The 12,314-nt window shown below is 41.8% G+C and overlaps 1 protein-coding gene across 1 annotated transcript in view; it reads right to left on the bottom strand.

The window, feature by feature from the left end:
- The window catches only part of Fkbp9 (FKBP prolyl isomerase 9), a 54,445-nt gene that overhangs the window by 18,146 nt on the left and 23,985 nt on the right, over window positions 1-12,314 (bottom strand). The window contains exons 2-5 of the mRNA XM_052173794.1: window positions 11,517-11,662; window positions 10,555-10,744; window positions 9,810-9,955; window positions 3,542-3,731 (exon numbers count right to left, since the gene is read on the bottom strand). Coding sequence (XP_052029754.1) covers window positions 3,542-3,731; window positions 9,810-9,955; window positions 10,555-10,744; window positions 11,517-11,662 — 672 coding nt within the window. The remainder of the gene's footprint in view (window positions 1-3,541; window positions 3,732-9,809; window positions 9,956-10,554; window positions 10,745-11,516; window positions 11,663-12,314) is intronic.

The following is a 12,314-nucleotide window of genomic DNA, read 5'->3' as shown; positions in this document are numbered from 1 at the left end:
ACACTTTAACCCAAAGATTCTTCTAAGAAATAATCTTATACATGAAGACCTAGGCACAAAAAAATCACTACAACTCTTTTTAAATGTCAAAAGGTAGGAAAACCATAAATGCCCCCCAAAAACGATTGACTGCATATGTTTAGGACAGAATCCATACAATGGAATATTATATTGGTTAGGATGGATGAGATCCCACTGCACTCAAGTAGAAAACTACTAAAAACCTGCAGAAACAACAGTTATATCACCTGGGCAGAAATCCAGTTGCCAAGAAAATGATCTCTCCACCTCCTTCCTTCCTTCCCTCCCTCCCTCACTTCCTTCTACATAGGGATGGCCCATCCCTATGTTGCCCAGGCTAGCCTCTGACACCTGAGCTGAAGTAATCCTCTTGCCTCAACCTCCCAAGTAGCTGGGAACACAGGCACATGCCACTCTGCCAGGTTGAAATGGTCTTTAATTAGAAATGTAACTGCAAGGTGAAATGTAAAAAGTAATAAGAAACATGCACTGAGAAGATTTTTCTTGTAACAGAAAAGTATAAAGATAAGTCAAATGCAATAGGATGATTATATGAACACTTTATACCTGCCCAGTGGGAAACTACACAGATGTGAAAACTAAATGCACTCAGTGCACCAATGTGGGAAAATTTCCTATCAGGGAACAGAATTATATGTAAAGTATATAATCTTTTATGACATGTTTTATATATATATATATATATATATATATACATACATACACACACACAGAGACATACCATATCCATAAGCTATAAGCCAAAAGGGAAGGAATTAAGGCAATATCTGCTTGTATTTATATTAAAACATAGACACACACACACACACACTGGATGATAACGAAAGTATTCAAGCTGTATAAAGGGATGTGCACCTATAATCCTAGAATTTGGGAGACTGGAGCAGGAGGACCACTTTCAGTTCAGGAGTTCAAGACCAGTCTGAGCTACACAGGAATATCTGATGTCAAAAAGAGAGAGAGAGAGAGAGAGAGAGAGAGAGAGAGAGAGAGAGAGAGAGAGAGAGAGAGAGAGAGAGAGAGAGAGAGAGAGAGAGAGAGAGGAGAGAGAGAGAGAGAGAGAAAGAAAGAAAGAAAGAAAGAAAGAAAGAAAGAAAGAAAGAAAGAAAGAAAGAAAGAAAGAAAGAAAGAAAGAAAGAAAGAAAGAGAAAATTCTAAAAGACTTAGGTTGTAGCACTCAATGTGAGACCCTGAGGTTTAATCCCAAACTGAACAGTTTTAAAAGGATGAAGTGAGGGAGGAGAGAAATGGAGGAGAAGGAGGATGAGGAAAGGAAAAGGAGAAGAGGAGGGAAGGAAAAGGAGGAGTAAGAGAGAAACTTATAAAAATGGCTCAACTGGGGCTAGAGAGATGGTTCAGCATTAAGAGTAGGTGTTGCCAACAAATTGGGAAAAGATCTTCACCAATCCTACATCAGATAGAGGGCTAATATCCAATATATATAAAGAACTCAAGAAGTTAGACTCCAGAAAACCAAACAACCCTATTAAAAAATGGGGTACAGAGTTAAAGAATTCTCACCTGAAGAACTTCGGATGGCGGAGAAACATCTTAAAAAATGCTCAACTTCATTAGTCATTAGGGAAATGCAAATCAAAACAACCCTAAGATTTCATCTTACACCAGTCAGAATGGCTAAGATTAAAAATTCAGGAGACAGCAGGTGTTGGAGAGGGTGTGGAGAAAGAGGAACACTCCTCCACTGCTGGTGGGGTTGCAAATTGGTACAACCACTCTGGAAATCAGTCTGGCGGTTCCTCCGAAAACTGGGCACCTTACTTCCAGAAGATCCTGCTATACCACTCCTGGGCATATACCCAGAAGACTCCCCACCATGTAATAAGGATACATGTTCTACTATGTTCATAGCAGCCCTATTTGTAATTGCCAGATGCTGGAAAGAACCCAGGTATCCCTCAACAGAAGAGTGGATGCAAAAAATGTGGTATATCTACACAATGGAGTACTATTCAGCCATTAGAAACAAAGAATTCATGAAATTCTTAGGCAAATGGATGGAGCTAGAGAATATCATACTAAGTGAGGTAACCCAGACTCAAAAGGTGAATCATGGTATGCACTCACTAATAAGTGGATATTAACCTAGAAAACTGGAATACCCAAAACATAATCCACACATCAAATGAGGTACAAGAAGAAAGGAGGAGTGGCCCCTGGTTCTGGAAAGACTCAGTGAAACAGTATTCAGCAAAACCAGAACGGGGAAGTGGGAAGGGGTGGGTGGGAGGACAGGGGAAGAGAAGGGGGTTTGCGGGACTTTCGGGGAGTGGGGGGGCTAGAAAAGGGGAAATCATTTGAAATGTAAATAAATTATATCGAATAAAAAAAGAGTTAAAAAAAAGATTAAAAAAAAAAAAAAACTTCAAAAAAAAAAAAAAAGAGTAGGTGTTGCTCTCGCAGAGGACCAAGTTCAGCTCTCAGCACCTACAGGATGGCTCACCACCATACATAACTCTGGTTCCAAGAGATCCAATACATTCTGTCCTCTGTGGGCATCAGGTATACATGGAGTGCACATACATAAATGCAGGCAAAACAAACATATACATAAAATAAATAAGTCTTAATTGATTAATTAATTAAAATAAGTAGCTAACTCTAACGAGTAAATCAAGTAAGGCAAAGACAAGTAAATTGAACATGTTAACTTACTACTTAGTTGTATTTTGAACCATGGGACTACTGCTTTTTGTAAGAAAACAATTAATTAAAAATGTAGACATGATCTTAAGAATAAGAAGAATGTGTTATCCCAATTAAAGAAGTAGCATAGGAAATTCCCTCATTGCTGCTTTGGATAGGTAAACAAATTAGAAGTTTATTGCCTCAGAGACATGGAGGCTCTGTCACTTCTTGTTTATAGGAAGCTAAAGGGGTGGTTTCCAAACTAACATGCCACCTGAATAAACAAGACATGCCATACTTTGTCACATGCCTTGTGCACTGAAGCCAATGTGTAATTGCTGCTGAAGGGGCAGAGTAATTAGCCTCTGGAGCATCCATTCACAAGGGAGCTGAATGCCTCCAGCTGTCTGTCCTCAACTTCTACACAGCACTCTCGAGAGCTTAACTCAGCCATCATGGAGAATGTGTTCAAACAAGAAATAAACAGAAGCTGATATTCAGGGAGCTCCAACACCATCGAACATCAGGAAGCTACGACAGCAGAGATGGGCTCTTTGTCCACTGTATCTCTTTACCTCACTTCTGACCTCTCCACATCCTAGAGTCTACAATGGGGTTCAGCGTGGGAAAGAGAACAATGGGTGTCTAGGAATATAAATCCCTCCGGTTTCCTAAACCATATAAACCAAGAGACCCTGGCACCCACCTTGGAACAAACTCGAAGTCTGAAAACTGAAACCTGTACTGATGACTAAAATGAGTCAGGACTGATGGTATATTTCTACCACAGCCGGCCATGGTTGCTCAGACATCACTTAGCCAGATGTTCTGGTGAGTGGAGTAGCTTCCTTACCTGGAGTCAAAGAGAGTGCCATCCAGAAGCGTGCCGTTGTAATGATACCTGAGGAAGTCCCCACTCTGACTTCTCCTCTCGCAGTTCTCAGGGACGACCTTGTTCTCAATGGAAATGGTATCCTTGGGGTTATGGAGGTCCAATAATGCGACATCAAACACTAGGGACGCCTGCCCAGGGATGTCTTTTCCTAGAGTGAAATGGAAGGACAATTCATCCCAGACACAAAATTTAGGAAGTGCTTTAACCACCACTCATGCCCTCTAGGTTGGTGTTCCTCATTCCTTGAAGTTTTCAAGCTAAGGAAACAAACGCTCTGTTCTCCATGGTGTGTAACTACAGTGTGTAACTGTGGGCATCGCATAATGCTCAAGAGGAGCAAACTGACAGGAGCCACACCATACCACCATGACCACACCTCAGATGCTCAGGCCGCAATGAGAAGCTCTCTGTGGAATCCAAATCCATAGCTCCTATGGGCTCTGTCTGAGCACAAACGCATTGTAAACATTCAACTGTGCAAATTCCAAACTTCTCTCTGGAAAATACTATACATTCATGTTCCTTGAAACCAAGAGCCACATTTTTTAAATGTGTTTTTAACTTCTTTATCCAAAATGAGCTATTAACAAACAGAAATTAAATAGCAAATAAAAAATGAGACACATAACCCATAAGTAGTTTTTTTTTTTACATATTTTCTACCTCATTTCTGCATGGCACTGTTTCTCTTGGATGTTTCTAGGATGGGACATACTGGATACAGCCTACCCTCTGTATTTGTGGGTTCAGCATCTATGGATTTAACCAATCTCAGAGCAAAAATATTGAAGACAAAAAGTTTCATTTGTAAAATCAGACATGGTGGCATACAAGTGTAATCCTAGCACTAGGGAGGTATAAGGTGATGAGAATTCAAGGTCCCCCTCAGCTACATGAGTTCAAGTCCAGCCAGCCCAAAAATAAAATTAAATTAAATTAAATTAAATAAATTAAAATTTTTATCTGTACTAAACACATACACTTCTATTTTTTTCATCACTTTTAATTTTTTCATTACTCTCTAAACAATACAGAATGACAATTTTTTTTTCTTCTGAGTATTTGAGACAGGGTTTCTCTGGCCTTAGCCGTCCAGAACTCACTTTGTAGACCAGGCTGGCATCAGAGATCTGCCTGCCTCTGCCTCAAGAGTGTTGATATTAAAGGCGTGTGCCACCACTGCACGACAACAATTAGTTATATATGTTGTATAGCCATTCCCCCTGGAATTGAAACATTCCCTCTAGGTGTGCGAAGATTCAAGGGGTAAAAAAACAAACTTTTCAAATTTAGTGCTTTTGGTTAAAGAAAATAAAAGGGAGTTTCTTTTGCATCTTCTAGACTGAGGCACAAATGAACTCATAGACCATGACAACGTGAGCAAGACCTGCACAGTTCAAACCAGACAGAATCCTAGCACTGATTAGGGGAAGTGAATGCAAGTCCCACCTCTAATCAAGAAGCTATTTGCAATTGGTCCTACTAAGAAAGGGGAAACCAGTTTTCTCAAACTCACTGTTGGTGGTAATATCAACCACACTCCAGGGCACACTCAATTCCCAGGAGTAGCGGGCCCACACAAAATACACTACAGGTTTTTTGTTCGCTACTTGTTTTGGTTTGATATTTGTGTGTGTGTGTGTGTGTGTGTGTGTGTGTGTAATTGGTTTTCCTTCTTTTGTTTAGTTTGTTTTGATTTCTCTGTTGAGAGAGAAAGAACATGAAGCTGGGTGAGTAAGAAGATGGAGAGGAGCTGGAGAAGGAAAAAACATGAACATATGTTGCATAAGAAATGTACTTAGGGGGAAGACCCTTGAGGACATAGCCACAGGGAAAAGTTCCTGAACAGAACACCAATAGCTTATGCTCTAAGATCAAAAATTGACAAATGGGACCTCATAAAATTACAAAGTTTCTATAAGGCAAAGGACACTGTTAAAAGGACAAAATGGCAACCAACAAATTGGGAAAGGATATTCACCAACCCTACATCTGATAGAGGGATAATATCCAATATATACAAAGAACTCAAGAAGTTAGACCCCAGGGAACCAAATAACCCTATTAAAAAATGGGGTACAGATCTAAACAAAGAATTTTTACCTGAAGAAATTCGGATGGCCAAGAGGCACCTTAAGAAGTGCTCAACATCTTTAGTCATTAGGGAAATGCAAATCAAAACAACCCTGAGATTTCACCTTACACCAGTCAGAATGGCTAAGGTCAAAAACTCAGGCGACAGGAGGTGTTGGCAAGGATGTGGAGAAAGAGGAACACTCCTCCACTGCTGGTGGGGCTGTAAGATGGTACAACCACTTTGGAAATCAGTCTGGCGGTTCCTCAGAAAACTGGACATGACACTTCCGGAGGACCCTGCTATACCTCTCCTGGGCATATACCCAAAGGATTCCCCGGCATGCAATAAAGACACATGCTCCATTATGTTCATAACAGCCTTATTTATACTAGCCAGAAGCTGGAAAGAACCCAGATGTCCCTCAAAGGAGGAATGGATACAGAAAATGTGGTATATTTACACAATGGAATACTACTCAGCAATTAGAAACAATGAATTCACAAAATTTTTAGGCAAATGGTTTGATCTGGAAAATATCATCCTAAGTGAGGTAACCCAGTCACAAAATAATACACATGGAATGCAATTTCTGATAAGTGGATATTAATCCAGAAGCTCTGAATACCCAAGGCACAAATCGCATAACAAATGACTCCCATGAAGAAGTATGGAGAGGGTCCTGATCCTGGAAAGGATTTATCTAGCGTTAGAGGGGAATATAAGGACAGAGAAAAAGGAGGGAGGTGATTGGAGAATGGGTGGGGAGAAGAAGGTTTATGGGACATATGGGGAGGGGGGAATCTGGTAAAGGGGAAATCATTTGGAATGTAAACAAAGAATATAGAAAATAAAAATATTTAAAAAAAAACAATCTGTTTTGGTTTTAATAAACTCCTATTTTCATGGTAAAAAAAAAAAAAATGTTCTTAGAAAGGAAGTTTCTGCCGGGTGGTGGTGGCGCATGCCTGTAATCCCAGAAGTAGGCAGATTTCTGAGTTCAAGGCCAGCCTGGTCTATAGAGTGAGTTCCAGGACAGCCAGAACTATACAGAGAAACCCTGTCTCAAAAAAACCAAACCCCCCAAAAATAAAAAAATAATAAAAAAGGAAGTTTTTTTCATTTTGTTTACTTCCCACATACTGTTAAAGAGCAGACTCAATCCTGCAGGTCCACAGTGAGTGATCTACTACTCTCCCAGTACCAAAAAGAAAGTCTCAAAATCAACTGCAGAGTTGAAATTTTCCTATCATTAACATATACTCACTGAATATTTTTGCAGCTTTCCTAAGATATAATTTATATACCACATAATTCAAACATCTAAAGTATATAGTTTGATAGCTGTACATAGTGAAGTATTACATAAATACGCAGTATTTTTAAATTGTTATTTTAAACTCATACGCACTAATTTTGTTATTTAGATGATATCCAAAATATTTTGCCAGCACTTGGGAAGCTGAGTTAGGAGGACAGGCAGTTCAAAGCCAGCTTTGGCTACAAAGCAAGATTTAAGAGCTGGAGTGAATGCTCCCCCATTGGCCAAGAATGAGACAATGTGAACATCAATAAGAATAATTTATGTCTGGGGAAAGGACTGAGGGACCCAAAGAGATAGGGACTCCACATAAAGACTAACAGAGTCAACCAACTTGGACCCTTGACTGAGACTGAACCACCAACGAAAAATCATACAAGGGCTGGATGTATCCACCCACCACCCCTGCACATAGGTAGCAAATGTGCAGTTTGATCTTCATGCAGGTCCCCCAGCAACTGGAGTCGGGGCTGACCCTGACTCTACTGCCTGCCTCTGGATCCTCCTCTCCTAACTGGTCTGTCTTGTGTGGCCTCAGTAGGAGAGGGTGTACCTAGTTCTGTAGTGACTTGAGGTGTCAGGTAGTGGCACCTCTTGTAGTGACTCAGAGGTGAAGGAAGGCAGGGGAGATGGGAAAAGGGCCATTTGTGTGGGGGGGTGGGGACTGGGAGAAAGGGGGACTGCAATCAGAGTATAAAGTGAATAAATAAATCCATGGGATAGAAGATTAAAAAAAGAATATTTTATATCTTCCAGAGACAAGAAGTAAGACACATATGTGGTGATATTCAAAGTATTTCTCTTTAGTAGGGTACTCCATTGCCAGACTCTTTGAAGAAACAATATGCAGGACTGAGTTTGTAGTCAGTAGGATAGCACAGTTTGCATGCACAAGGCCCTAAGTTTGATCACAAGCACCAACAAATAAAAATAGCCCATTATAGAGGTTTGAATGAGAAAGCCTCCCCCCACCCATAGTCTGAGACATTTGAACACAACCTCCCACGTTGTAATACTGTTCAGGAGGTTTAGGTGGTAGAGCCTTACTTTGCTACAGTAGTCTGTCCCTGGGGGCCAACTTTGAGGTTAAAGGCCTCACACCTTCTAGCTGTCTCTGTGGTTTTTGTAAATGCATTTGAAGAGGTAAGCTTTCACCTCCCCCACGGTGCCATGCCTGCTGCTTATTGCCACAACGGACTCTTATTCCCTGGATCTGTAAGCCTAAATAAACCCTTCCTTCTGTCAATTGCTTCTGGGCATAGTGTCCTACTCCAGCAACAGAAAAGTACAACCATAAGAGCTATTTGCCAGCCTCAAGCATGAAAATATAAAACATGGAAAGGCTCATCCCCTCAGCCTCCCCTCTCCTCTGCCCTACAGACCACAAAGGCAGAAAACAGTATGGGAGATATTACATTGGTTATTGTTAAGTAGTATACCATTCAGCTTCCTCAATAGCACCATGTTTTCATTTTTATTCTTTTTTACCCTGATTCTTTAAAATAGGTTCTTTTTTACCAGGCTAGCCTTGAACTCACGATCCTATGACTCAGTCTGCCAACTGCTATCACAGGTGTATGCCACCACACCCTGCTCTCATTTCTATTCTTTACTCCATGTAAACCTACTACTTAAATACCTAAAGGTCTCTGTTGTGTCTAACCATCAGTACAACTGAATGAATGAAACTTAATATGAATAACTAATAAACCTTATTTATCAGTCAACACTCTACTTCTCTTCAAAGGACACTAATTATTTTTGCTTTCGAGACAAGGTCTTATGTGTTCTGGCTAGGTTCTAACTTACTGTATAGCTGAAGATGACCTTGAAATCCTGAACTTCCTGCTCTCATCTCCCAGGTACTGAAATTAGAAGTTCTCACCCCACCCCACCCCACAGCCACCCCCTACCTCCCCCCCCCCACCTGTGTGCTGGGGATCGAACCTGGGGTTTCATGAACCATGAAGTCAGGCAGGAACCATGGCAGGCAGGAGTTGATAAACTCCACAATAGTCACAGCCAATGGTATGCCTTGAGTTTGTCCAAGTAGAACACACACACACACAGCAAACAAAGGGAGAAAGCTGGGAAATATGTTAATTTAGACATCAGTTGGCTAAACCTTTACTTTGACGTTCATAAACTGTCTAGATCAAATCTTGCTTACAGATAAGAAACTGAGAGAAGTTGGTGCCCAGGGCTGCAGATGGCAAGACATGGAGGGAAACATCATCACTTCCCATGATACCGATGTCCATGAGCAAATGCAAGTTCTAGACAGAAGATCATCCCACCTAGCACTGTCCAACAAACCTCTCTGTAACTACGGAAACAAAAGGTATCTGTGGAGTAGTTCAGGGCCCTTAGCAAGGTGTGGCTCTCGCATACCAGAAATGTGAGGCTGTGACCAGAATTAAATTTTAATATTAATTCATTTTTGCCTCACTGTAAACAACCACATGTAATAGCCAGTGGCTACCATAGTTGTAGTGTTGGCCTAGAGCAAAAGGCATGGTATATTTCAATGGACACAAATGAACTGATCACTACAAAGGACAATGAGGCTAGAAAGGTGCCTCAGAGCTGGCCCAGGAGTTAAGGGCACGAGCTGCTCTGGCTGAAGACTCAGCGTGGGTTCCCAGTACCCACATACAGCAGCTCTCAACAGCCTGTCTCTCCAGCTCCAGGAGATCTGAACCCTTCTCCTGGCCTCTATGCACAATGCACTCATGTACATGTACAGAGAGGCAGGCACACACGCATACTCATCAATGAAAATAAACATACAAGGATGAAGGAGTGAAGCTCTGAGGAAGAGAAGGACTTACCATCTCCCTCCTCCCCATAGGCCAGAAAAGGGGGGATGGTGATGATCCGCTTCTCCCCAACACACATGCCCAGCAGCCCTTTGTCCATTCCAGGAATCAGCCATCCAATCCCCACGTATGTGTCATAGGTTTTCATGCGATTATGGCTGAAACACATCAAAGAGGTAGTGAGCAAGTTCCACACTGTTCCTAACTCACCCCTTAGGAATTTTGTTTCCCAACTCTCAGGTAAACACAAAGCCCACAGTCATCTGTAGAAACAGGCACAGATCCCATTTTTGCTCCCTTCACGTTAGGAAGAAGTGAGAAGTTTCTATGGATACCAGCAGTCAGCCGCTCTCCTGCTCACTGAGCACTCTGACATTATAGAAAATCTCAGAGGGCTCCCTAGTTTTTATCCTAGCCTCAGGCCTCTCTATAGTTCTCCCTGTCCCTTTCCATAGACAAATCATGTAAATGATTCAAACACCCGTGAGCTTCCATGGCAACCTGGGCCTTCACTTAAGTGCAGATCTCCAACTATGGTTTAATCATTTAAATGAAAGTTTTAATGTCTTCTAAGGTGTTACAGTCTGACCCTAGCACCACAGGGTATCAAACACTAACCAAAATTATATGAGGAGGGATTTGGTACTAAGTGTAGTTTGGTAGAATACATTTTCTGGTTTCCTAATGAGCACAGAAAGAAGACATGACAGAAGGAACCAAGGGCATTTCACACACTAACACCAACAGTGGCACTTACCTGGAATCGAACAGTGTCCCATCCAGGAACGTTCCATTGTAGTGGTACCTCACAAAATCAGACACTTGGATAGTCCGAGGGCAACTGGGGGGCTTGAAATACGTCTGAATCTGAACCTGGTCTTCAGAATTCCAAATGTCCACCAAGAGTACGTCAAAATGAAGAACTGAATTCGGAGGGATCACACCAGCTGGAAATTAAAGTGCGTTCACACTGAGAGACTGCCATCTTCTGGTGACTCCGAGGTTCCCTAGAAAGCAGCTGTTGAATAGTTATTTTCTCCTTGTTGAACTGCTCCCCACAGGAGGAAGTGGGTACAGCAGACTGGAGAAGCTAACTGACAAAGATTTACTAGGTTTCTCCCCAAAGTTGGAAAAGCATAAACAGTGGCTAATCAGAGGAATTGTGCCCTAAGGAGCTGCCTCCAAGCTGTATGGAGACCTCCAGAGACAGAGTTTTTATCTGGCACCACCCGTACTACCGTGGACTTTTTTAGTGATATAGCTGCTTGCCCCTCAACCAAGCTCCTGTAAGTCACTCCAATGAAATCATTAGTTTACAGGCTGGATTTAGTGGGATTTTTGTTCTACTATCAATGACCCAAGTACCTAAGTGGGTTAAATAAACATTTGCTCACAGCCCACAAGTAAGAAATTAATTGACTATCAACCATGAGAACAGAAGCCAAAAGAATTCAAACCCATCACAGATGTACAATTACAAAAGGCTGATTCTTCTTCCAAATAAAATTAAAGAGAAAGAAGAACTCTCCTCTTCCCAAGAGTTCCATAGATACTCCTGTGTTGGCACTTTCTTCTATCTCTAAGAGATAAACTTGTACTGGAAATGCTAACCATGGATGTTGGGCCTTTCTTTTTCTCCTATTAAAGATCCCAAATTCTCCACTCAGATTGGCTGGAGGGCCTGCAAATGTGTTTATAAATAACAGAATGAAGACTTACAAACTCCTTCACTTCCATAGGCAAGGTTTGGGGGGATCGTCACAAAACGCCTCTCGTTTACACACATTCCAACCAGAGCCTGGTCCATCCCTGCGATCAGCTGGCCCTTTCCCACAAACACATTGAAGGTAGAGTCCCTGTCATAGCTGACGATCCAGGAGGAAGGAGAGAGAAAAATAAAAGCATAGTTATTGCCATAGTGAAAACAGTTTCATGACAGTCATAGCAGCAAACAAAAGGCCTGCCAAGGAGTTACTGACCTGGCATTTGTCATCACTGGACAGTATCTTCAGGGTTGAAGTTCTTAGATTAATGTGAATATTGCCAACAAATCCGCTTAAAATTGCTTGCCACTGGGCTGATCATCTCAGGCCCAGATCCAGGGCTTTGAATTATCTCTCTCCAACACCTCCCCCCATATGGATGAGCCACTGGAGTGCATAAAGGGGCCCTGTCCTACAGCTCCAAAACTATAGGCTCTCCATGACACAGGGTAACAACAGAAGATCCCTATCCAAGAGGAATCCTAATAAGGTTCCAGGATTGATAGAGTAGCAGAAGCCAGAGGCCTCATACCAGACCAATGACTCACTGCAGTGAGCATTTGCAAGAATGGACAAAAGGGTATACTGGGGGACACACTGGAACGCACTACGGCTTCCACCATGAGATTTATTTTCTGTGTTGGGAATAACGTTGCAAGGGTGGAGAGAGTGTATTGGTGTGGGGGGGTGTGAGTGGACTCAGGGTGCATGATGTGAAATTAACAAAGATCCAATAAAAAGTTGGTAAAAAAAA

This window comes from Apodemus sylvaticus, chromosome 2 (genome assembly GCF_947179515.1).
Source record: "Apodemus sylvaticus chromosome 2, mApoSyl1.1, whole genome shotgun sequence".
NCBI classification, from domain to species: Eukaryota; Metazoa; Chordata; class Mammalia; order Rodentia; family Muridae; genus Apodemus; species Apodemus sylvaticus.
This window is presented reverse-complemented; position numbering and strand designations above follow the sequence as displayed.